Here is a 24,024-nt window from a genome sequence, read left to right on the forward strand (position 1 = left end):
TCGTTTGTAGGTTAATGAGTGAAGCTGGTTTGTGCTGCTGCAGTTAGGACAAGGAACCTCCTGCTACACATGGACTGAAAATTTCCTGGGATGCAAAGAATTAAACGGCTTACCCCTGAAATGGGGTACGAGTGTCTGTTCGTTGAGGGGGGCACAGCTGGTGATGTTATCATGCCGCTGGTGGAATTCCTGAGATTTGGATACGACTTAAGCAATTTATTCCTTGAGTTGTCAGAATCTAAAAAAACAGAATGGAAAATAAAGGTAAGGGAGCATCAACAGGCCTGCGGAAATGGAGTCTGACATCGTCTGTGCCCCTGAAAAGGATCAGTGTTGCTTTGTCTTAGAGCTAGTGAAGTCAGATCTACACAGGCCTCTCCAACCACTCTCCCCCCCCCCCCCAAACTCTCTCATTCTGGCTTCTTCCCCCTTCCTTTCCAGTCTTGATGAAGAGTCGTGGCCCAAAACGGCAACTGTTTATTCCCCTCTTTAGATACTGCCTAACCAGAGGAGTTCCTCAAGCATTTTGTGTGTTGTTCTGCTGTTCCACCGTTTGTAGTACGAATCGTGTTTACGATCTAAGCAGTAACTGTTTTCAGTGGCAGCAGTAATTTTGTAAGAGATTCTGAGCCAGCAGATCACAGAACCCGAGTTCACATATGAACAAGGATGGTCTACCTTATGAAAGAAAAATTCCTGAGGCTCCGTGTCTCCATTGCCACTTTTCCTATCATGTAACCCCCAGATGCATGAGTCCTTTCATTTCTCTAGCTGGCCTTGGGTTTTGCATGGACCAGGCCCTTATGCTGTGGCATCGCCTGTTTCAGCAACTCAAGGAAGAGGTACCAGAGGCAGTGTGGGGAAGAACAGGCAAGGTGGGTATGCCGGAACTCTATGCTGGGTCGGGAGCTGGCCCCCTCAGGCAGTCTCTCCCCATTGGTGCTGCTCTCCAGTGTTTGCTCCCTGGTAGACAAGTCTGCAGCTGACCTACTGTGAGATGAGGAACTGCTGCATGCTTGTTCTTGCAGAAACATGGCTCCAGGACAACATCCCATGCCCCATCAATCTTCAGGCCTTGCCACTCAAGGACTTGTGCTAATATTATTTTGTGACTGTTATTGCCATCGTAACTATATGTGCTTTGTGTGACTGTTGTAGTATATTTTGCATCTTGACCCAGTTTAGCTGTATACATGCATATGGCTGAAAGACAATTAAATGTGAACACAGTGTTTCATTCTTGCAGTGCTCTATGATTCATGCACTTATTGATAACACTGCTCATTACAGCAACCATTGTGTCACTCATTGAGTTCTCAGCCTCATTTCTCTTTCTGGGTAACGTGAGAAGAGCAGTGTCCATGATTGTCCTTCCTGGAATTATACAAAGTGATTAGGGGAAGTGTCAACAGAGCAACAAGCTAACAGTAACCAGGGAGAGCCACTGATTCAGCAGGTCTCAGCCTATAGAACACATACAAACAGGGTGGAAGTTACACTGAATTTATTAAGATATGATAGCACTGAGCACAGATTCTTCAGCAGAAACTTCCTATACCAGGAACTCCTGCATCTGAACTAGCTTCATGCAAGCTATGAACAATATCAATGCCCCAAGGGCTCCTCAGTGAACTTTGGATCCGTGTTCCCTCCTATTTTGCCTAAAGGGTCTCAAACAGCAAACGTTCTCATGTCCTACAGCAGTGATGAACCTTCAAAACATTTAATTGCATATAAAGACATTTGGTGCAATCTGTGGTGGTGAAAGGTACTATCCAAATGTACCCTTTAAGTCCATCAAAGCTATTGGTTTGGACTGCTGTATTCACAAGATGGTTTGGTTGTTAGGTTGTTGGATTAGGATTGTTGGTGTGCTACTTGTTCTGAGAGCAGATCACTTCATTAAAACACTCCTCCATCAATGTCACACAGATTTCAGCTCACGTTCCCTCGAGATCCAGACACTTCCCAATATCAACCAGGACTACTGGTCAAAGGCACTGGAATCACTTTGAATTAGGTGAGGTGTCGAAGGCCATTTATTCTAATATCTACCTAGGGCTCCTAACCCCCAGAGACCCTAGTGACCACAACCTAACTGAGGCACTCATAACCATGTCTTGAAAGCTGCTAAAAATGGCAGTGGTTCTGGCATCTCATCATGACTTCACTTTCACCATCCCAGTTTGGTTTACTGACTCCATTTATCCAGCTTTGCAAGGAATTGCAGGGAGTTGAGAAAGCAGTCCAGTCTATCACACAAACCAGCCTCTCTTTCACTGTCTTCATCTGCACATGCTGCTACCTTGGGAAAGCAGCCAACAAAATCAAGGACCTCTTGCACCCCCATCGTTCTCTCTTCTTCCCCTCCCATCGCGCAGAAGACAGAAAAACTTGGAGAACATGTCCTTCCAGGCCCAAGGGCAGCTTCTGTTGCGCTGTTATAAGACTCTTGAATGGACCTTTCACCTTTCACATAATAACAACCTCTCAGATCGCTGCCCCTGAGGAGCAGGCACCTTGTATGGTTACAGTGGAAGTGAGGAGGGCCTCAGCCAGGCTAAACCCACACAGAACTGCGAGATGGACAACATCCTTGGTCGGGTGCTGAGGGATCATGAAGCCCAGCTATCGGAGATCTTAACGAACACCTTTGATACCTCTTTGCACATCTACTGACCCTGCAGGCTTCAAGGTAGCAACCATCATTCTGGTGCCAAAGAGAGCAACAGAAGCTGGACTAAATGATTACTGCCCAGTGGCAGTGACCTCACCAATCACGAAGTGGTTTGAATGGCTGGTAATGGATTATATACAGTTCCACCTGCCAGCTACATTGGACCCTCACCAGTCTGCCGACTGCTCAAACTGGCCCACTGACGATGCCATAGCCTCAGCCTTCTACTCCGTCCGGTCCCACCTCGAAAATGACGCCTCATACCCCAGGATGCTGTTCATCGACTTCAGCTCAGAGTTTAACATGATCATCCCTCAGAGGCTGGTTGCATAAACTGTCCTCGTTGGGACTCAACACTCCTCTCTGAAGCCAGACGTTGGGCTTCTTGAGGGAAAGACCCCTGTCAGTCCCAGTTGGCAGCAACGTCTCAAGTTCTGTCACGCTGAGCAATCATCTATGGTGCCTCCCTCCCCCCAGGGCTGTGTGCTCAACCTGCTGCTGACTCACGACTGCACTGCCAGTTCAAACTGCGTCACCACGTGCAATGATGACACAGCAGTGGCTGGCCTCATCGGCAACAATGATGAGAAGCTAGAGAGGCTTGTCACATGGTGCAAGAACAACAACCTGAGTCTCAATGTGGACCAGACAAAAGAGATGACCACTCTCCATTGCACATCAATGGCTCTGCCATGGAGAGAGTGAAGGTCACAAAGTTCCTTGTTGTGCACGTAATGGACGATCTAACCTGGGTCCACAACATTTCCTCATGAGTCAAAAAGCACAGCAGCATTTACACTTTCTGAAGAGATTGAGCCGTTCAAGGCTTGCCACCCCCATTATAATAACTCTTTATAGCAGCAACATCGAGTGTGTCTTCTCTGCCTGCGTCTTCGTGCTGCAAGGCATCGGAACACAAAACCATACAGAAGATAGTAACAACTGCTGAGAGGATCGCCTGGGTCTCCGTCTCCCGTATTTGTGACATTTACTGGGAGCGTTGTACAGAAAGGGCCCAAGGTATTGTTGAGGATTCCTACCACCCATCGCACAATCTCTTTGACCCACTGCCACCAGGAAAGAGGCACTAGAGCACCAGGACCAGGACAGCCAGACTGGGAGCAGCTTCTTCCTTCGGGCTGTGAGACTAACGAATACCCTGCCACCAGTAAGGTCTCGACATTAGAACAATGAGCCGCTTACTGTGTGGCACACTGCACATAGTTTGAAATATATTTTATTAACCTATTTGTAGTAATATTTTGTTTTAGATGCTTGTGTGACGTATGTTGTGTGGGTGGTCCGGAGGAACGTTGTTTCCTTTGGTTGTATACATGTGGACAGATGACAATAAACTTGAACTTGAAGTAAAGATGAACACTTTATCTCCCAGTCTACCTCACCCTGGCCCATGGACTTTATTGTCCTGCACTGCACTCTCCCTGTAACTGTAACACTATATTCTGCACTGTTTTTTTTAACCCTTTTTGTGCTATCTCGATGGAATGATCTGTCCGGGTGGAACGCAAACAGAGCTTTTCACCGTATTGCAACGCTTGTGACAGTAATACAACAAACTGCTTACCCGCCATGTTCTGCAGTTGGCTGACACTATTCAGGATAACGTCCAGGAGCGGTAGGTACAAGGCTGCCACTTTCACCTTCGTCCTGATGTTCCCGAATCTTTGATCCCCATCGTGTGACGCCAGGAGATAATGAAGCAAGCTTACTGCTTCTCGTCTGATCAACCTAATGCAACAGCACCGTTAATGCACAGCAAAACAGAACGAATACTTTCGAGGGTCAACAGCCAGATTCCAGGCGTGACTGAGACATGAAACAGACTGGCCCTATACCATCTGCAGTTTAGACAAGTGAGAGGCGATCTCACTGAAATCAGCACGTTCTTTCAGGGTTTGAAAGTGCAGCTTCAGAGGTGCTTCCTCTAGATGGGGCATGATCAGAGTCTCATATTGAGGGGCTGGCCACTCAGGGCAGAGATGGTAGATGGTAGCGAATCGTTGGAATTCTTTGCCAAGAGATCTGCACTCAATAACTGAATGCATTAAAAAAAGAATCAAAAAGTTCTCGGACATGGAGGAAATCGATGGGTAAGAGATTACTGCAGGAAAATTGCACTAGCTGAAAGCAATTCACCCATGACCTTCATTGAATGGTTGAGCTGGCACAAGAGACAGCCTACTCCTGATTCTATTTCTTAGGTAATCTCTTTACTCCTTGAACTAGGTCTAAGCGTAATCATACATGGATAAGATTGACATGAGTGTACACAGTTTTTTAATGAAGTCAATGTTAAAATAATTAAAGGTAAGTTCATGGTCAGTTGGTAAACCAGTGTATATATATTTATTTATTATCAGGTTATTGTGTGAATGATCAATTAACTTAAGTTTATATATGAATATGACATGTTTTGCTCAGTTGGCTTACAGAGATTTTGTATATGTGAATGCGTGTGTGAGCGTTTGTGTGTGTGCACAAGGGTATGGAGGTGAGAATATATGTGTTTATGTGTGTATGCACACACTTGTGTGCCTGGGTGTGAGAGAGAGAGTGAGAGGGAGAGAGGGAAAGAGGGAGAGAGGGGGAGAAGGGGAGAGTGGAAGGGAGGGATGGAGAGGGAGAGGAGAGGGAAAGGGGGAGAGAGAGGGAAAGGGGAGAGACAGAAAGAGGTGTGTGTTTGAGTGAGGTTGAGAGTAAATTTCTCAAAGCCCCATTGTCTCTAGGACTACTTTTGAGTTCACTCACCTCTCTGAATCACTTGTCAGTACACTGATGATCTCTTCTAGGAGGAGCCCAATTAAAAAGTGCTGCTGACGGAATTTTCTGGAAAGTTTGAAGATCCCAACAGTTGTCTCATGTGTGATGACATTCTGGATAAGAAAAATGTTGTTCCTTTTTGATTGGAAGCTGATTGTAAAAGAATGTTAAATTGACCTGGAACCCGACTGGTCAGCAGAATAATTTACCTCACCTTTACCAGTCTGCATCCTAACACTAAGCAAAATGATTCCAGGGCCATAGGACTAACCACAAAAACCACGGTTTCTGTGATCACAAATTTAATTGCATACGCTATGCTTTAATATGTTATATTTAAATTTTAATGAAAAATAAACATAATTGAATATAAAGAACTTCCTGCAAATTACAGGGCACATGACTCTTAGTCTGGATTCTTCAGAGGTCTGAACCCCGAGATAGAGAATTCCTGAATTGAGTGTCCTGATTAAAGAACTCCTGGATGGAGTACCCTTGGATGCCATCCCCATAATTTTCAATCACACAGAAGGCATTCACATAGTTTCTTAGACCTGGTTCAGCTTAATTTTAAAGGGATCCTGTAGGTCGGCACGGGGTACTTGATTCACGCTGAATTCACTTGGCTCTCCTTTAGGGCCATGAATCTCCAGGCCGAAGGAACAATTTCCACACTTTCTATCCTTAGTCTCAGTGCCTCAATTCTGTGGGCGTACTGCGTAGTTGGGGATTTTTTGGAAGGAATTGAAGGAAATTCCTGCTGTGGTCGTAGCAGGCGTTTTATCGTAATAGGTTTGGGATAGGGGCCAGACACTGGCCAGCGGTCTGGACTGCAATAACACTGACTACTGATCTTAATGTGGACGCCCGGTCGGCATAGTGTGCAGCAGCCCAGAACTCCCGCCCTCAAGCAATCCTGCAGCCTCAGCCTCCAAGCAGATGGACAACAGGCGCGCTCCATCGTGCCCAGCATACCGCATAAAGAGGTGCAGTAAAGATGTGAGTCATACTGGGGTTGGGGCTGCAGGCTGGCTGCAGTTCTGGCTATAGCTTGTACTAGGGTTGGGAGTTCAAATTGGTGGGATTAAGGTTGATTTATACTTGTGCATATGGGTTATGCTGTAGACCTGATTTTCACTTCTGCGTCGCTCTATGCCGTAGCGAGCATGCGTTGTTGTGCGCCAAAACGCCAGTTGGCGCTAGGGTTTCTGTGCCACTGTGTTGAGTTTCTTCATGAGGGACATGGATGAGGAAATGCATTTCAAACATTTTCGCATGTCGGCAGGTAGATTTGCCGATTTGGTTCATCTATTTTGCATCGGTGTACAGACATGGCAGAGAAGAAGCAACTGGAAACGCGATGCTACCAAGCAGACCAATCACAGTTGTTGCGGTCTGCGTTGCCGCGACGCGTGAGTTACTTTTTTGGGGAGGTGCATGTCACCCTACGGCATAGGTATGGTGTAGGGTATGCAGTACCTATGGTGTAGATGCGACGCACAAGTATAAATCAGCCTTTAGTGTGTGCATTTGCACTGTGGAGTTGGAGCTACAGACTGTACTAGGGTTGGTGGGTATGCTTAAACTGGAACTTGGGGGTACAAGTTGTAATGGGGTTGGGAGGGGACTTTGTAATAAGATTGTCAGGCGTTTTGGAGTTTGGGACACTGATCTTATTGGGTTCTGGCTGTGAGGAAGTTCAGGTTGCAGATTGCATTGGAGTCAGCAGGTTCAGATTGAACAGAGGTTCTGTGTGCATGATGTTCTGGTGTTGGAGAGTGTACAATATATTGGGTGTAGTGATATAAGTTGTACAAGAGTTGGCGGGAACAGGCTGTACTGAGTTTAAGCATTCAGGTTACTGGGGTTGGGTTGCTTGCTATACTGAGATTGGTGGGTGCAGTATGTAATGGATTAAAGGTGCAGAGTATAGTAAGTCTTTGGTGTACGAGACTTGATACATTAGTCTGGGAATTTCCAACTTTTTCTAACTTACCTCCATGTGATTGTCGCCGTCTTGTGCCCCAACGCTTGCTGTAAGCGGGAAGTTTACGATGACAAAATGCTCATGGCTGCAGACGATCCTCAGGAAGTCGATGCGCCTTTCATGGAGGTGCGGCCATTTGCTACTTTTATCTGAAAGCTAAGCACAGAGACATTGATGGGGTCAGGACACGGCACCGATGGGGAATTCCATGACCGGGAGACAATGTGAGGACAAAAACTTAAATGCTCCTGCGATCCTAAAACCACCTTCTTATCAGGGCAATCTACCCCACCCGTGTTGGTGCAGAAGAAACTTTACTCCAACAACCAATCTCCGTGGGTGCTGACAGTTTGACATGCCTCGCAAATTACTCTTGAGGTAATTTTAAAGCTTTAAACAGAGATTGCCTTCCCAGCACAAATCTTCTTCTGTTTATCACTCCATAAAATTGGCTACATAGTTTTGCTGTGTTAAAGAATCCTTCAGTTTTGGTGCGGACAGATAAAAGACCAATATCCCAGAGCTAGAGCAGCATCCCCCACACATGTGGACAAGGAGAGGATCTTTCGTATTGTGGGGGCAATCTAGGGCCGGAGGACACGGCCTCAGAATATAAGGACAATCCTTTAGAACAGAGATGATGAGGAATTTCCTCAGCCAGAGGGCGGTGAATCTATGGTCTATTTTGTTTTTTCAGTCAAGCTGCTTCACATCATGGCAAAACTATCCTTCCTCTGGCTTGGGTGAGCTCACTGCCTGTTGATGGTGAAGAGGTGCACCTAAGTTTGAATTTCACACTTCCTAACCATGTTATGACGACAGTAGTAACTACTGTTCTGTGGAAATGATGGACAAAGCAGCAGAGCAGTAATATTTACTTTAATTAATTATGGCAATTCCTAACAGTAAGTAGGTAGGCTCATTTCTAATGTTTGTAGGAGGGAAACAGCTCATGTTAAATAAACAGCATTATTTTTAAAACTTTTAAATCATGCTGTTATTTCTATGGAATGCTTTGCTTTACAAATCTCTCTGAAATTCATTGATGCAATTTGGGGATGTAACTGGTTTGGTTCTCAGGGCAGACTGGTTTTGGGTTTGGGACTGGATGGACAGAGAGCAGGGCCCAGGAATGGCTTCCTGTCTGCAGGTCAGAAACCCCTGGAATGGCTCGAATGAAAGCTGAAGACTATAGAATTGGGAGCATGATGAATAATCACAGATGGAGCCAGAGATTTTTGCAGACTTGGATGACTACTTCCAGTTTGTCCACAAAGCAGCTCATTCTTCTCTTCTCATGTATCTTTTTTTTTCTTTTAAGGGGACTGGGGTCCTGTTGGAGTCCAAGATCTACAGCTGCAGTTCAAACTATGGTTCTTCACAGGCGGTGGGCTCTAGCACTCGGATTTGTCGATGTCTCTAGGTGCGGTGTGGAAGATGTGTGCCTTTGGAGTACGGCCCTGTGGACTCCTCACTGAAGCGCTGCGGGAGATTGAAACATCAAGACGGCAGCTGCTGTCAGAGACGGCCCCTGCACTCGAGCGATCTCTCTGTGTCTCCCTTGATGGTAAGTGAGAGCCTTTGGGTTTGCAAACTCGGACAAGCCACACGGTAGATTGCAACATCAAAACAGTGGGCTGTTGGTCTCCCCTCTCACTGTTGCAGGAGCAATATCTCTTTCTCCCTCACCAGTGAGAGAGAGAGAGAGCCTGGCTGAGATGTCCACGTGTAGGGATGGACAGTAGTTTTTGATGGACTTTTGATCATGGTCTCCAGGGGGCTTTGCTATTGCTTGTATGGGGGGTGGTGGGTGCTGATGATTTTGCTGGAGCAACTGGGGTGAGGGCTGATGCATTTGCTGCTGCCTGTGGGGTTTGGGGGCTTTAGGGTTCATTCTGACATTCATTCTATGTTTTTTTTCCTGTATTGTGGATGTCTGTGGAGAGTAGGAATTTCAGGTTGTACACTGCATACATTCTCTGATATTTTATTGAACCATTGAATTAGAGATGTAACATCATGCTATCCACAATTTCAGCAACTTTACAGTTTTGTTAAGGCTTTAGGAACAATCTCTACAATGGGAGAGTTTGCTCAGTAACTTTCGGTTCATCCTGTCAGAAATAGCTTTGGTGGACAAAGAGGAGAAAAGCACTCAAAAATATTTTGGATACAATTCAATCTAACCCAGGAAACAATCTCCCCACTACTGAGCCATCTACAAGGAGTGCTGGCTCAAGAAAGCACCATCCATCATCAAGAGCCCCCACCATCCAGTCCATGCTCTTTTCTCGCTGCTGCCATTTGGAAGGAGGTCCAGGAGCCTTAAGTCCCACACCACCAGGTTCAGGAACAGTTATTACCCTCAGGCTCCTGAAACAGCTTGGATAACTTCACTCATCTCAACACTGAACTGATTCCACAACCTAAGAACTCACTTTTCAGGGACGCGATGTTCTCAGTATCATTTATTTGCTTTTATTTTGCATTTGCATAGCTTGTTCTGTTTTGCAAATTGGTTGTTTGTCAAGTCTTTGTTTGTGTGTAGTTTTTCATTGGTTTTCTTGTATGTTCTACTGTGAATGCCTGCAAGAAAATGAATCTTAGGGTTGTATATGGTGACTTTGATAATAAATCCACCTTGAACTTTGAACTTATAATTTAAGTGGAACAAATGAAAGCCACATTTCTGAACTGGAACACTTTATGTTGGTTGGAATTTGTTTGGATTTGTGAGTCAGCATTAGAGGTTAGAGATAATTGAATCTAAACCACTCTCGAATTCTCGAAATTCTCATTACTTGCCTCATGGTGTTGGCTGCTAGTTTGATTGGGAGCCCACACATTTACAGGCAGGAGTGTACGGTATAGCTTGCAGCCTTGTGAACGCTAGGAGACTGAAAGCTGAACAAGTGATGGTCAAACATCAGTAACGTGATCTCCACTGCAGCAGATGCACCAGGGAGATACAGTAGTAGAGTATGGTAGCGTAGCAGTTTGCTATATGGCACCAGTAATCACCGATAGCGATTTGATTCTGCCTGTCAGGAGTTTGTATGTTCTCTCTGCCTATGACCACGTGGGCCTTCTCCAGGTGCTCTGTCACATTCTGAAGCCCTATGGTCAAGATTAAGTGTATTAGGTTGTGGGCGTGCTACATCGGTACTGGAAGTGTGGTGACACTTGAGGGCCGCACCAGCACAATCTGTGACAATAGTCCTCAACAATAATGGCTTGGACCCAAATGCTGGAGTATCCGGGGCTGGGATCGAGACACAGAATCTGAGCACAAAACAAACACTAGATGAAATCACGAGTTGGCTTACGAACAAGCACTGGACCTCAGCTCAGGTGCTCTGTAAATGTTCAATCCTTGGCGCCCAAAACGTGATTTCCAATTAGCGGGACTGTCCAGAATCTCTAAATGGACTGTGCCAGCTATCCATACTCCAGGGAGTTAGAGCATCTAAACCTCGGAAGCTAACTTCCTCACTGATTTGATTTGACACAAAACATTGCATTTCATTATATGTTTTGCTGTTTCGATGTACACGTGACAAATAAAACACCTTTTAAAATTTTTACCTTTAACATGCCTGTGCAATATTTAGTGACGGCAGAAAACTGCAGCAGCTCACCAGAATCAGCGTAATTCATTCCTGAGATCGAGCTAACCCTACCGTACTCTGAACAGCAGTATTTTAGAAGCTGGGTTAATTAAAAACAAGGCGCCTTGCGCAGTTACCTCTTTATGATGATGACCAATCAAACGAAGGACAAAGCCTCGGTCCATGAGGGACAGCAGGTCATTCAGAAAAAAGCCAAGACTCAGGTTTGTTACATCTGTAACATCAGGATCCTGGAGAAATGCAAAACCTCTCAGTTACCTTAAAACAAATGCAATGTTCCTGCTTACTGAAAGAGTTGTACTGCCATACCAGTCGCCTCCCTTGCTCAGCGGTCCATCTATCCTGGACCTTTACACACCTGACTTCAATCTTACTGGACGTACTATTTATTACAAATTACTACAGTTTGTGCAATCCACATTCAAATGGAGATGTAACGTAAAGATTTTTACTCCTCATGTATGTGAAGGATGTAGGAAGTAAAGTCAACTCAATTTGGTAATCACTTTGAATCAGAATCAGAATCAAGTTTAATGTCATTGACATAGGTTGTAAAATTTGTTGTTCTGCGACAACAGTAGAGTGCAAAACATTAGAAGTATTTTATTAATTACAATAAGAAGTAAATATAAAAATAAATTAAATAAGCAGTGCAAAATAGTGTTCATGGATTGTCCATTTTGGAAATCTGATGGTAGAGGGGGAAAAAGATGTTTCTTCCCTTCTATCCTCCTTTACAGCAGGAATCCATACCTCAGGGAATTTCACTGCGCAGTGTGGAGTTGTAAAATGTAACACCATATAAATATGAACATGAGAAAATCTGCAGATGCTGGAAATCCAAACAACACACACAAGATGCTGAAGGAACTCAGCAGGCCAGGCAGCATCTATGGAAAAAAAATACAATCTATGTTTCAGGCTGAAACGCTTCAGCAGGTCCAAAATGTCGACTGTACTTTTTTCCATAGATGCTGCCTGGCCTGCTGAGCTCCTTCAGCATTTTGTGTGCACTTCACTGTATAAACATATACTGAATGTGAGCTGATCCTAATAGCTGACTGAACACAGGTACACTGGGTGAACACGGTGTACTCTACACCATTCATCTCACATGAGCTTAAACCTCTATAAAATACACAACAGCAGATAGTCAAATTATTCAATTTATTAATAAAGAACAGTGGGCTGTTTGGTCTGCCACATGTAAACCTTTCTCCTTCCTGATAGAATGCCTCAATGCTTTACAAAAAGCACTTGTTCCAGAATATAATCCTCCAAGGCTTTACATGAAGCCTTTTGTTCCAACAATGCGTTTTGCAATTCTCTTAATTCCTAGTGGAGTGTTGAGGTGCTCTAAATAATATTCTGGATTCCTAAATTGGGTATTTCATTGTTTTATATAACATGTTTGGTTCACATGCTTGGTTCTCCAGTAGAATTATTCATTGTTTTGCCCTTTGATGGGTACTTCAATGCTTTAAGTCCTTTGTTCACAAGTCGGGATCCCATGTTTCTTGCTATCCGTCAATGACAATAAGTTCAGGCGTAGTTAACACCCTGAAAAATTTGTTATTAATTGGACATTACAAACTGAAATTAATTCTGTTTATAGTGTGGATAACTTCACTTACCTCAACACTAAACTGATTCTGAACTCCCTGCCACATGACATTCAAAGTGTCACTGGTTAATCTGTTCTGCACCCTGCAGTATTTAATTTATGCACTTTACTTTGTCTAGTTATTTGTAATTCACCTGTAGATTTTATCCTTACTTTCCTAAGTTAACATTGCTAACTGCTGACGGGACATCGACCGTCTCGACTTCACCACTTCTCTCTCCAATTCCAACCTCACTCCTTCCAAACACACTGCTCTCCACTCCCTCCACACTAACCCTAACCTCACCATCAAACCCACAGATAAAGGAGGTGCTGTAGTAGTCTAGCGGACTGACCTCTACCTTGCTGAGGTCCAGTGACAACTCTTAGACACCTCCTCTTATTTACCCCTCGAACAGGATCCCACTAAGAAACACCAGGCCATTGTCTCCCACACCATCACCCACCTTATTAACTCCGGGGATCTCCATCCACTGCCACCAACCTCACAGTTCCCTCACCCTGCACCTCACATTTCTACCTCTTACCCAAGATCCACAAACCTGCTTGTCCAGGTAGACCCATTGTTTCAGTTCGTTCCTGCCCCACTGAACTCATATCGGCATACCTCGACTCAATTTTATCCCTCTGGTTCAGTCCCTTCCCACCTACATCTGTGACACCTCACACACTCTTGATCTTCTCAATGATTTCAAGTTCCTTAGCAAAATCATCTTCTTTTCACTATGGAGTCCAGACCCTATATACCTCCACCCCCACCAGGAAGGCATCAAAGCTCTCTGCTTTTTTTCGGGACACCAGACCCAACCAGTTCCCCTCCATCACCACTCTACTCTCTCTGGTGGAACTTGTCCTCACTCTTAATAATTTTTCCTTCGGCTCCTCCCAATTCCTTCAAGCAAAAGGTGTAGCCATGAGCACTGCCATAGATCCCAGCTGTGCTGGCCTGTTTGTCGGCTACATGAAACAGTCTATGCTCCAAGCCTACACTGGTATCACTCCATAACTTCATCAACGACTATATTGCTGCTTCCTGCACCCATGCAGAGCTCGGCAGCTTCATCAACTTTGCCTCCAACTTTCATCCTGTCCTCAGATTTACTTGGTTCATTTCCGACACCTCCCACCCCTTTCTCGATCTCTCTGTCTCTGTCTCTGGAGACGTCTATTATAAACACACTGATTCTCACAGATACCTGGACTATACCTCTTCCCACCGCGTTTCTTGTAAAAACGCCATTCCCTGCTCTTGTTTCCTCCATCTCTGCCGCATCTGCTCTCAGGGTGAGGTGCTTCATTCCAGAACGAAGGAGATGACCCCCTTCCTCTAACATCAACACTGCCCTCAACTGCATCTCTTCCATTTCATGCACATCTGCCCTCACCCCATCCTTCTGCCAGCCCACCAGGGATAGGGTTCCTCTTGTCCTCGCCTGCCACCCACCAGCTCCCGCGTCCAGCAAATAATTCTCCGTAACTTCTGCTATCTCCAATAAGGTCCCAACACCAAGCACATCTTTCCCTTCCCCCCAACCCCCATTTTCTGCTTTCCGCAGGGATCACTCCCTACGCGACTCCCTTGTCCATTCATTCCTCCCCACTGATCTCCCTCCTGGCACTTATCCTTGCAAGTGGAACAAGTGCTACCCTGCCCCTACACCTCCTCCCTCACTACCATTTAGGGCCCTCAAACAGTCCTTCCAGGTGAGGTGACACCTCACCTGTGAGTCTGCTGGGGTCATTTAGTGAGTTTGGTGCTCTCAGTGTGGCCTCCTGCATATCGGTGAGACCTGATGCAGATTGGGAGACCGCTTCACCGAGCACCTCGCTCTGTCCACCACAGGAAGCGGGATCTCCCAGAGGCCACTCATTTTAATTCCACTTCTTATTCCCAGTCAGACATGTCAATCCATGGCCTCCTCTACTGTTGTGCTGAGGCCACACTCAGGATGGAGGAACGACACCTTCTATTCCATCTGGGTAGCCTCCAACCTGATGGCATGAACATTGATTTCTCTAACTTCTGGTTGTGACCCCCCTCGCTTACCAATCCCCATTCGCTTTTCCCTCCCACCTTATCTCCTTACCTGCCTATCACCCCCACCCCCTACTTCTGGTGCTCCTCCTTTGTTTCTTCCATGGCTCTTTGTCTTCTATCAGATTCCCCTTCTCCAGCCCTGTGTCCCCTTCACCAATCAACTTCCCAGCTCTTCACTTCACCCCTCCCCTCACTCCCAGTTTCACCCATCATCTTGTGTTTCTTACCCCTCTCCCCCCACTTTCTTACTCTGACTTCTTATCATTTTCTTAGTTCTCATGAAAGGCCTCGGCCTGAAACGTTGGCCATTTACTCTTTTCCACGGATGCTGCCTGGTCTGCTGAGTTCCTCCAGCATTTTGTGTGTGATGCTTGGGTTTCCAGCATCTGCAGATTTTCTCGTTTCCTAAGTTATTGTGTGATATACATGCGATGTGAATACTACTGTGCTTTTAGCCCTGGTCCAGAGAAACTTTGTCTCGTTTGACGCTATACATGTATATAGTTAAATAACAACAAACTTGACTTGGATCATTGGACACAACCTATGGAATCACTTTGAAGGACTCTATAACTCATGCTCTCATTATTATTATTCATTTTTTGTGGTTTCTCTTCTTCTGCGCATTTCAGTTTTTAACTGTGTGTAGATTTTCATGGATTCTATTGTATCTGTTTATTCTATTGTGAATGCCTGCACTAATATGAATCTCAGGGTAGAATATGGTGACGTATATGTAATTTGATAGTATAGTTACTTTGAACTTTGAACTATATACATTGAATATGAATATGGACATTATATGTTAAAGTGGTTCCATTAGGCAACATAATGCAAGGGGTTAGAAAGGTCTAATGGATACAACATGTATTATTTGGAGGCAAAGTTGCATGACCCTCTCTATCACAAAAACAGGATGAACTGTTATTTGCTCCATATTCCAGCGGCTACGGTATGTTTTGTCCAAGAAGTCTGAAGAATCGCACCGCAGGCCAATATATGTGCAGAACCGTACCGCAAAGTGCCGGCAAGCTGAACCCACCCACCTGTTGCTTCACATACTCTGTAGCTATGTTGACCATGGGGTAAATGATGCTCAGGAAATACTCCGAGAACCGCAGGCTGGGTGGAGTGCTCCAGCGGTCTGTGTCAGAAAGGTACTGACTCATACTTTTAATCTGAAAGGGAAAGGGGAAGTAGGCAGTATTACCATTGGCAACATTATTAAACTGGAAGCAAAATAGAACATGTTCCAAATATTTAGTCTGGGTTTCACTTGAAACCCAATTCCATTTGCTTTCTAGTTGTTGATTGAGCAGTTGTCTAGCACCAGCAATAACATTTGTCATGCGTCTGTATGCTTGATAGAACGACGATGCTTCACTCTGAGGGAAGTTATTAATAAAACACATAACAAATTGTTACACATGATATTTCAGGTTTCCATGGAGAAGACAAAGTGAGCTGACATTAATCACATGTTTAAGATTTCAGTGAGAGACTTTTTAAAATGACACTTGAATTCACTAGACCCCTTTCTCTGTCAGGAAGCACTGATCTCTTTTTTTCAGTCAGTGGTGGTCAGGTCTTATATAGACATCCGTTAGTCTCGAGAGACCACGGATTCCAGGGCGCAGGCCTGGCTAGGGTTGTATGGGAGACCGGCGGTTGCCCATGCTGCAAGTCTCCCCTCTCCACGCCACCGATGTTGTCCAAGAGAAGGGCAAGGGCCGACACAGCTTGGCACTCGTGCCTTGCTCAAGGACACAACATGCTGCTGCCTTAGCTGAGGCTCGAACTAGCGACCTTCAGATCACTAGATCTGAACGCCTTAACCACTTGGCCACCATCTTCCTACCATAAATTTAATGGCGTTATTAGGCATTAGAGTCAGTGCGAACACCAGAGTGATAACAATAGGCAGGAAATGATTGGGGGAAGGGTTAAATCGTTTTTTAAAACTCCAACACTTACCATTGAGGGAAGGATCTGGAGCAGTGTGAAGAACAATGCAATTTTAATTCACTGTACTTTAAATTTTGGAAGTTTTTGAATTAATCTCAGCAATCAACAGGCAACATTTTTACCAGCATTGTATGTGGGATGTCCATTGATTCTGTTTACAGTCACAGTGTTGCTGTTGAGTAGCTCGCCAAGCTGCCCTGTCAGCTTGCAGACGTTTCGTTACCCAGCTTGGCACCATCATCAGTGCAACTTCGCAATAAGTGTTGGTGACCTACATTGTTTGTGTATGTGTGTATGTAAGTGCCATTTCTATTATGTAATCCATGATTGATTCGTTGAAATCTGATTGGTTGTCTGGGCTGTGTTAGTCGATCGTTGTGTAGGATTAACGTCCTCATTGACTGATGCACGTAATCAGGTGTGAATTGGCTTTTGGCTCTGGATTGATGACTTGACACTGAAATAGGATGTAAACTGGGTTCATTTCGATTGCTTGTTGATAGAATTCTGTGCAGAGAACAAAGCCTCTAAGAATTCTCAGGCTTGTCGTTGATGAGCTTGGCCTAAGATAGTGACATTGGTCCAGTCGAATTGATGTGCTTCGCTGTCACAGTATATAGATATAAGGGAAAGTTGATCATGATGGTTTACAGCCTGTTGGTATTCATGTTCCCTTGTTTGTAGCTTCCTACCAGTCTGTCCAATATAATGTTAGTCGCATGCTAATTACACATGTCAATCAATGATAACAGATATGCAACAGATACCAATGACATGGTCTTTGGATGACTGAAATTCTCAGTTCAGCCTGACAAATGTAACTGAAAATCATCACATACCAACAAAACAGTATAAAAGTTAGAAAGCAATGGGGTTTGGTAGGAATGACAGAAGGTCGAGGTGTTAGAAAGAAGACCTGGAATTCATTCCTCAGGCTTTCATTTCTGCAATGGACGACCTATTTGTCTGCAACTCACTGGGATGTCTTTTTAGTTTGTAAGAATTGTTCCTGTGTTTGAAGGTCCTTTGTAATTAGGAAATCCTTAATAAGTCTATTTATTTATGGAGCATGGGTACTGCTGGCAAACCAGTATTAAATGCTCATCCTCATTGTCTTGAGGAAATGTTAATTTCTACAGGCCGTCTGGTGACGGGACACCCACAGTATCTATGGGAAGGGAGCCTCAGGGTACAAGCCTGGAGATAATGAAGGACTGGTGATATAGTTCCAAATCAAGAAGAAATGTGACATCAATGGGAGATTGTTGGCATTGATGGCCTCTTGTGTCAATTGTCTTTAACCTTGGTGATTAAATTCATGAATTCAGGATGGTTAAAAATTCTGAAGATGTGATGAATATTGACTTTCCAGGGTGCAAGGGGTTTATTGCTAACCTCAGCTTTCAGGCACAGCACCATGACTTTCCCAAGGGCTAAGAAGCTGCTATTAACTAAGTTAAACTTCTAACCAATATTCCTTGCTTAGCCTCTTGCACTGAACAAGGAAACAATGGGTTCCACGTTGGCCCATGATTTAATTAAAAAGAAACAATGGAGTCCACGATTAAGCTTTGCATTCACCTTCCTGACGAACGTAACTGAAAACCATGCAGATGATGGCAGCTTGTAGCAAAACAGTATAAAAATTAGAAAGCATTTGTGTTTTTTAGGAATGACAGAAAGACAGGCTGCCAGAAAGAAGACCTAGAATTCATTCCTCGTCTTTGGTTTCTGCGACGGATATCTCATGAGTCATTGGAATGTCTTTCTAGTTTGTAAGAATTGTACCTGTCTTTGGAGAGCCTTTGTAGTTTGGATACTTAGTTAGAAATCCTTTGGAAGTTTGAAATACTTTGTAAGTTAGAAATCCACTGTGAGTTTTAAGTCTATTTCAAAAATTATTCCTCTAATTAAATATCACTAAAAATAAAATAATCTGTTGGAAATAATTCGAAAGGTGTGTAGCTGTGGTGGTTGATTAACCTCCCAAATGACACATCTCCCCAATTATTTCCAATAACTTTGGGTGTCGAACGCTCAAATGTGCTCACTGTTGGGAGAAGTTCACCTGCAGGCAAGCCTCCATACAGGAGCAACTCTTCTTCCTCCACAAATGCTTAAGGCATCAGTTACAGGCCACCAATCAACCAGCCAACACTGTGGTCTATCACCAGGCAGAATGGGGAACATATGGTCTGAACGCTTATCATCAATGCACATAATTGCCATAAAAATAGGACCAGGTTATACAAGAAGAATGAGATGAATGTGGATAGTTGGCCAAGAACCAACTGACAAATTAGAAGAGGCGATGCAGAGCAAGGTTACCAGCATAAGGGACAGGAAGCAGACAATCAATAAAACAGATGAAATCGAAAATAACTATGTGTGGATACGAATCTTGTCCAATAGACCAAAATAATCTGTATTTAAACCACTTTGCTGGCTGGAAGTATCTCCTTGGCAGGGAGGAGGAGTTCAACCCTCTAAATATGTAATTAACATTTAGACCTTGCTGTGGAAACTAAGCAGTGAAGTAAGCTGGTATGTAGGTTGATACAGTATAATCTCCCTAAAGTGAGGATACTTGTAGAAACTTGCATCAGATAGGACTTGAAATAAGTTTCAAGCTTGACTTAAGTTTGTAGCTTGCGGACAGTACACTCAATATCATGACAAGTGGATTTATAAGGGTAGAAGAAATTGTTTCCTCTAACAGGTAGCCAGAAGCTAGAGGAGATGGATTTATGATTACTTGCAATATATGCTGGGAGGCATATGAGGAGAAATGATTACACTCAGCAAATTTTTATGATCTGCAATTCACTGCCTGACAGCATGGGGCAAGCATATTTCATGGAAACTTTGAAAGGAGTATTGGATAAGTAATCAAAAAAGAAAGTGGGCAATATGATGAGAGGAGGGTTTGAGGCTAATTAATAATTTTTGGACACCAAAGGTTAATGAATAAGTTGGTTTTAGGTGCCATTCTTTGAAAATCACCCCCCCCCCCCATTTTTAAAAACAGTCAAAGCTTCAGATTAACCTACTCAGTTTAGATACAGCCGTTTAGATGAGCATCACTTGGGATTTCCCTGTGGAGTTGGAGACAACTGCTTAGTAGGATGTTGACTCACCAAAAGCTCGCAGAAAAACCACAGATGCTTGTACACATGATCTCTCATCTTTCCACTGGCAAAGACAATATGATAAACCAATTCCTCATGAAATAGCTGCAAGTAAATTGAACAAAATGAAACATTAATTAAACGAATCACTGAGAGAAAAATAGATGACTGGAGATTGATCTCCAGTCTGTAGATTAAGTATGTTATTCAGCGTCGGCACCACCAGTACTCTAAAACCCAGTTTGATTAGTGTTAAGCTAATGAAAATCTCCAAAATTAAAAACCAAGTTGCAGACGTCAAAGGCCTTCAGCTCACTCTACTACTCAGTATTTGGCAAGCAAATCAGACACTTGGACGGATATGAGGGTTACTGATCTGTTCCTGGAATTTTCAATCCCCAGGGTCTCATGACATCCGTACCCCTGCTGGGAGGAGATTTGGAGAGCCATGGTTATTCTATGCAGCACAGACACAACAGTTAGGGAGATAAAAGCGGCTGCCAGAAGGGCCACACACATTTTCATCAGAGACCCTACATCTGGTAAGCTAGATCAGCAAATTTGCAGATGATGCCAAGACTGGGGGTGTGGCCAGAAGCAAGGGAGATTGTCAAAACTGCAGTGGAATCTGGACCAGCTAGAAAAATGAGCTGAAAAATGCAGATGGAATTTAATGCAGACAAGCGTGAAGTGTTGCGCTTTGGGAGGACCAGCCATGGTAGGACTTACACAGCGAATGGTAGGGCACTGAGGAGTGCGGTAGAACAGAGGGATCTGGGAGGGCAGATCCATAATTCCTTGGAAGTGGCGACACATATGAATTGGGTCATAAAGAGAGCTTTTGGTACATTGGTGAGGCCTAATTTGGAGTATTGCGAACAGTTCTGGCCACCTACCTACAGGAAAGATATCAATAATATTGGAAGAGCAGAGAGAAAAATTACAAGTATGTTGCCAGGACTTGAGGATTTGAGTTATAAGGTAAGGTTGAATAGGTTAGCACTGCCAGTCTTGCCAGTCTAAAGGGTTTCGGCTCCAATCATCAACTGTACTTTTTTCCACAGATGCTGCCTGGCCTGATGAGCTTCTCCTGCATTTTGCATGTGTTGTTCGATTTCCAGCATCTGCAGCATTTATCTTGTTTGTGGCAGGTTAGGACTTTGTTCCCTGGAATGAAGGGAGATTTGCTAGATGTATTCAAAGTTATAAGGGCTATGGATAGAGTCAATGCAAGCAGGCCTTTTCTACTGAGGTTAGGTCAGAATAGAACTGGAAGTCCTGCGTTAGGTAAAAGGTGAAAGGTTTAAGGGGAACATGAGGGGAAACTTCATGCAGAGGGTGGTAAAAGTACGAAACAAGCTGCCAGTGGAAGTGGTGTATGTGGGTTCATTTTGAACATTTAAAAGGAGTGTGGATAAGTAAATGGATGAGAGGGAGATGAGTGGCTATGGTCCAGGTGCAAGTGAATGGGACTAGGCAGAATTGTTCGGCAAGCACTAGATGGGCTGAAGGGCCTGCTTCTGTGCTGTAGTGCTGAATGAATCTACAAAGTATATTTTAAAAGTCAAGAAATGAAATAAACTTGGAGCCATTGTAGCCGAAATTAAGTTGCAGGTGCAAAAAAGAAAATTGGAATCAACCACTACATTGGCCTTTATTGCCAAAAAGTTTGAACACCAAAGTTGGGATGCCTAGGTCCAGTTTTACAGGCTCCTGGAGTCATGTGCTCCGGTCTGCCTCCCTACCTGTGAAAGGGAAGCATTCTGCTACAGGGATGATGCTTCCCTCTGCTTTAGAAGTTTGAAGTCATGGTCACAGTTACAATTTAAGGGGTCACTATTTATTGCCCATCCTTGTTTGATTTTACATATAATTGGATGTCTGGGACAGTTTTCCATTACCCACTGTAGTAATCTTGTTTTTCTGCAACTTGGTGTGATTGCACACAGAGTTTTGTTCTCCTTGCCCAAGGAAGGATATATTATTGTGAAGAAATTTCCCCTCATAGGGTTATAGAGCAATACAGAACCGATTCAATCTCTTCAGCCCAATGAGTCCATGCCAAGGATGGTGTACAGCCAGCTAGTCCAAACGTCCTGCGTTCGGACAATATCCCTCCAAACATCACCTCTCCATATTGATATCGAAGAGCTTCTTCAATGTCTCTATAACCACTCCCTCTGGCAGCTCATTCCTGATACTCAGCACCCTCTGCATGAAAACATTGCCCCTCAGTTCCCTTTTAAATCTTTCTCCTCTCAACCTTAGTTTTGGACTTGCCTACCCTGGGAAAAGGACTGTTACCATCCACCTTCTCCATGCATCGCCTCACACCTATTGGAATCAAAATCCATTTGCCACTTCTGAGCCCACTTCCTTAATAGATCAAGATCCCCACGTTACCTGTAATAATCTTCTTCAAGTCTCATGCGTTTACATCCAAATTATTTGTGTAAGTGACAAACAATAAGGGGCTAACACTGACCACTAGTTACTGACCTCCATTCCAAGAAACAATTATCATACTCCTACCTCTGAACCAATTTTGAATCTACCCAGCTAACTCTCTGTGTTCCATACGACGTAACTTTCCAGACCTGCCAATGGCCTTGCTAAAGTCCATATAGATAATATCCTCTACCTTACCCTCATCTACCCTTTTGGTTATTTCTTCAAAAATCTCAAAAGGATTTGTCAGACACTATTCCCACATACAAAGCCATGTTGACGTCTAAACAGACTCTGTTTACCCACATGCTGGTGGATTCTGTCCCTTGGAATCCCCTCCAGTAACATCCACCACTGATGTCACGCTGACTGGCTTGTCCTGGCTACAACAGAACAATATCAGCCACCTTCCAGTCAGTGGCCAATGGCAAAGCAAATTTCTCTGCCTCTTCCTCGCCAGCCTCCCACAAAATCCAAGGATGCACTGGCTCCGGCCCTGGGTATTCATCCAACTTAATGTACTGTAAGGCTGCAAATTCCCCCGTCCTGGCAATATGAACGTTCTGCAAAACATCACCACTTGTCTCGCTCATCTCGAGAAATCATGATTTTTCTCCTCAGTAAACACCAAGGGGAAATATTTGTTAAAAATCTTATTAATTTCTCTCCTTAGCCACACTTTTACTCAGAATATAGCTGTCAAACCTCTTGGGATTTTCCTTAATCTTGCCTACCAGACCCATCTAATTCCCTCTCTCAGCCCTTCCGATTTGCCTCTTATGTGTATTCCTAATCATTTTATAGTCTGATGGATTCACTCATCCTGGCCTCCTCAACCCAATGTATATTTCCTTCTTTCTCTTGACCAGATCCTCAATCCCTAAACTTGCCAGTTTACCCCTTCACCCTAACAAGAATATACCGCCCCTGGACTCTTTATCAATGTTAAAAGCCTCCCAAAGCCATTCATTCCTCATCAATCAACACTCTTAAAGCAAATTAGCTGCTTATATTTATTGATTGAGTTGTTGTTATCTTTAAGTTGTTCTTTCAGATGACACTTCTGAAGTAAATTTTATTTTAAAATGGATTTTCTGCTCTTCTGTCATCCGAGGTGTGCTTTTAAAATTATGACAGCAAACTTCTGTAATTATGTGTTGTACTCAGTGTATTTTTATCTAAAGAACACTTTTGGGATGGCACAATCATGTAGCAGTTAGCGTAATGCTATTACAGTGCCAGCAACCTGGGTTCAATTCCTACCGCTGTCTGTAAAGAGTTTACACGTTCCCCCCATTACTGTGTGGGCTTCCTCAGGGTTGTCCGGTTTCCTCCCAACTTCCAAAGATGTATGTGTTAGTGAGTCAATAGGACACATGGATGAAATTTGGCAGCATGGGCTCATTGAGCCAGAAAGGGCCTGTTACTTTGCCATATTTCTAAATTAAATAAATAAAAATTAAATTATTTTAGCATTTACTTTTCTAATTCCTGTCCCACACTGGTAGTTTACAACTACTCCAAATTTCAGAGATTTGGAAGATCTTCACATTTTAAGGAAAACTTTTATGACTTCACTAAATAAAAACAATCATGACTGCCCTGTAATTCGTTATAACCCTGTATCTTTGAGTACGACACAGAAGGACACCAGACATCTTTCAAAGTGAAGAGCAGAAATAACCTAAAAACAAAATGATGCCTTCCATTAAACCCTTCTTATGAGAACTTTACTTGCCTAGCATCG

The 24,024-nt window shown here is 43.9% G+C and overlaps 1 protein-coding gene across 3 annotated transcripts in view; it reads right to left on the reverse strand.

Annotated features, from left to right (window-relative positions):
* Positions 1–24,024, reverse strand: part of LOC132406173 (dedicator of cytokinesis protein 8-like) — a 239,078-nt gene that overhangs the window by 53,122 nt on the left and 161,932 nt on the right. For all 3 annotated transcript variants that reach the window (XR_009516088.1, XR_009516087.1, XM_059991466.1), the window contains exons 23-29: positions 19,839–19,934; positions 15,783–15,914; positions 11,191–11,304; positions 7,455–7,601; positions 5,447–5,571; positions 4,263–4,426; positions 114–238 (exon numbers count right to left, since the gene is read on the reverse strand). Coding sequence is in view for 1 of the 3 variants with exons in the window: in XM_059991466.1 (XP_059847449.1) it covers positions 114–238; positions 4,263–4,426; positions 5,447–5,571; positions 7,455–7,601; positions 11,191–11,304; positions 15,783–15,914; positions 19,839–19,934 (903 nt within the window). In the remaining 2 variants the exon portion in view is untranslated. The remainder of the gene's footprint in view (positions 1–113; positions 239–4,262; positions 4,427–5,446; positions 5,572–7,454; positions 7,602–11,190; positions 11,305–15,782; positions 15,915–19,838; positions 19,935–24,024) is intronic.

Source organism: Hypanus sabinus, chromosome 16 (assembly GCF_030144855.1).
Source record: "Hypanus sabinus isolate sHypSab1 chromosome 16, sHypSab1.hap1, whole genome shotgun sequence".
Lineage (NCBI taxonomy): Eukaryota > Metazoa > Chordata > Chondrichthyes > Myliobatiformes > Dasyatidae > Hypanus > Hypanus sabinus.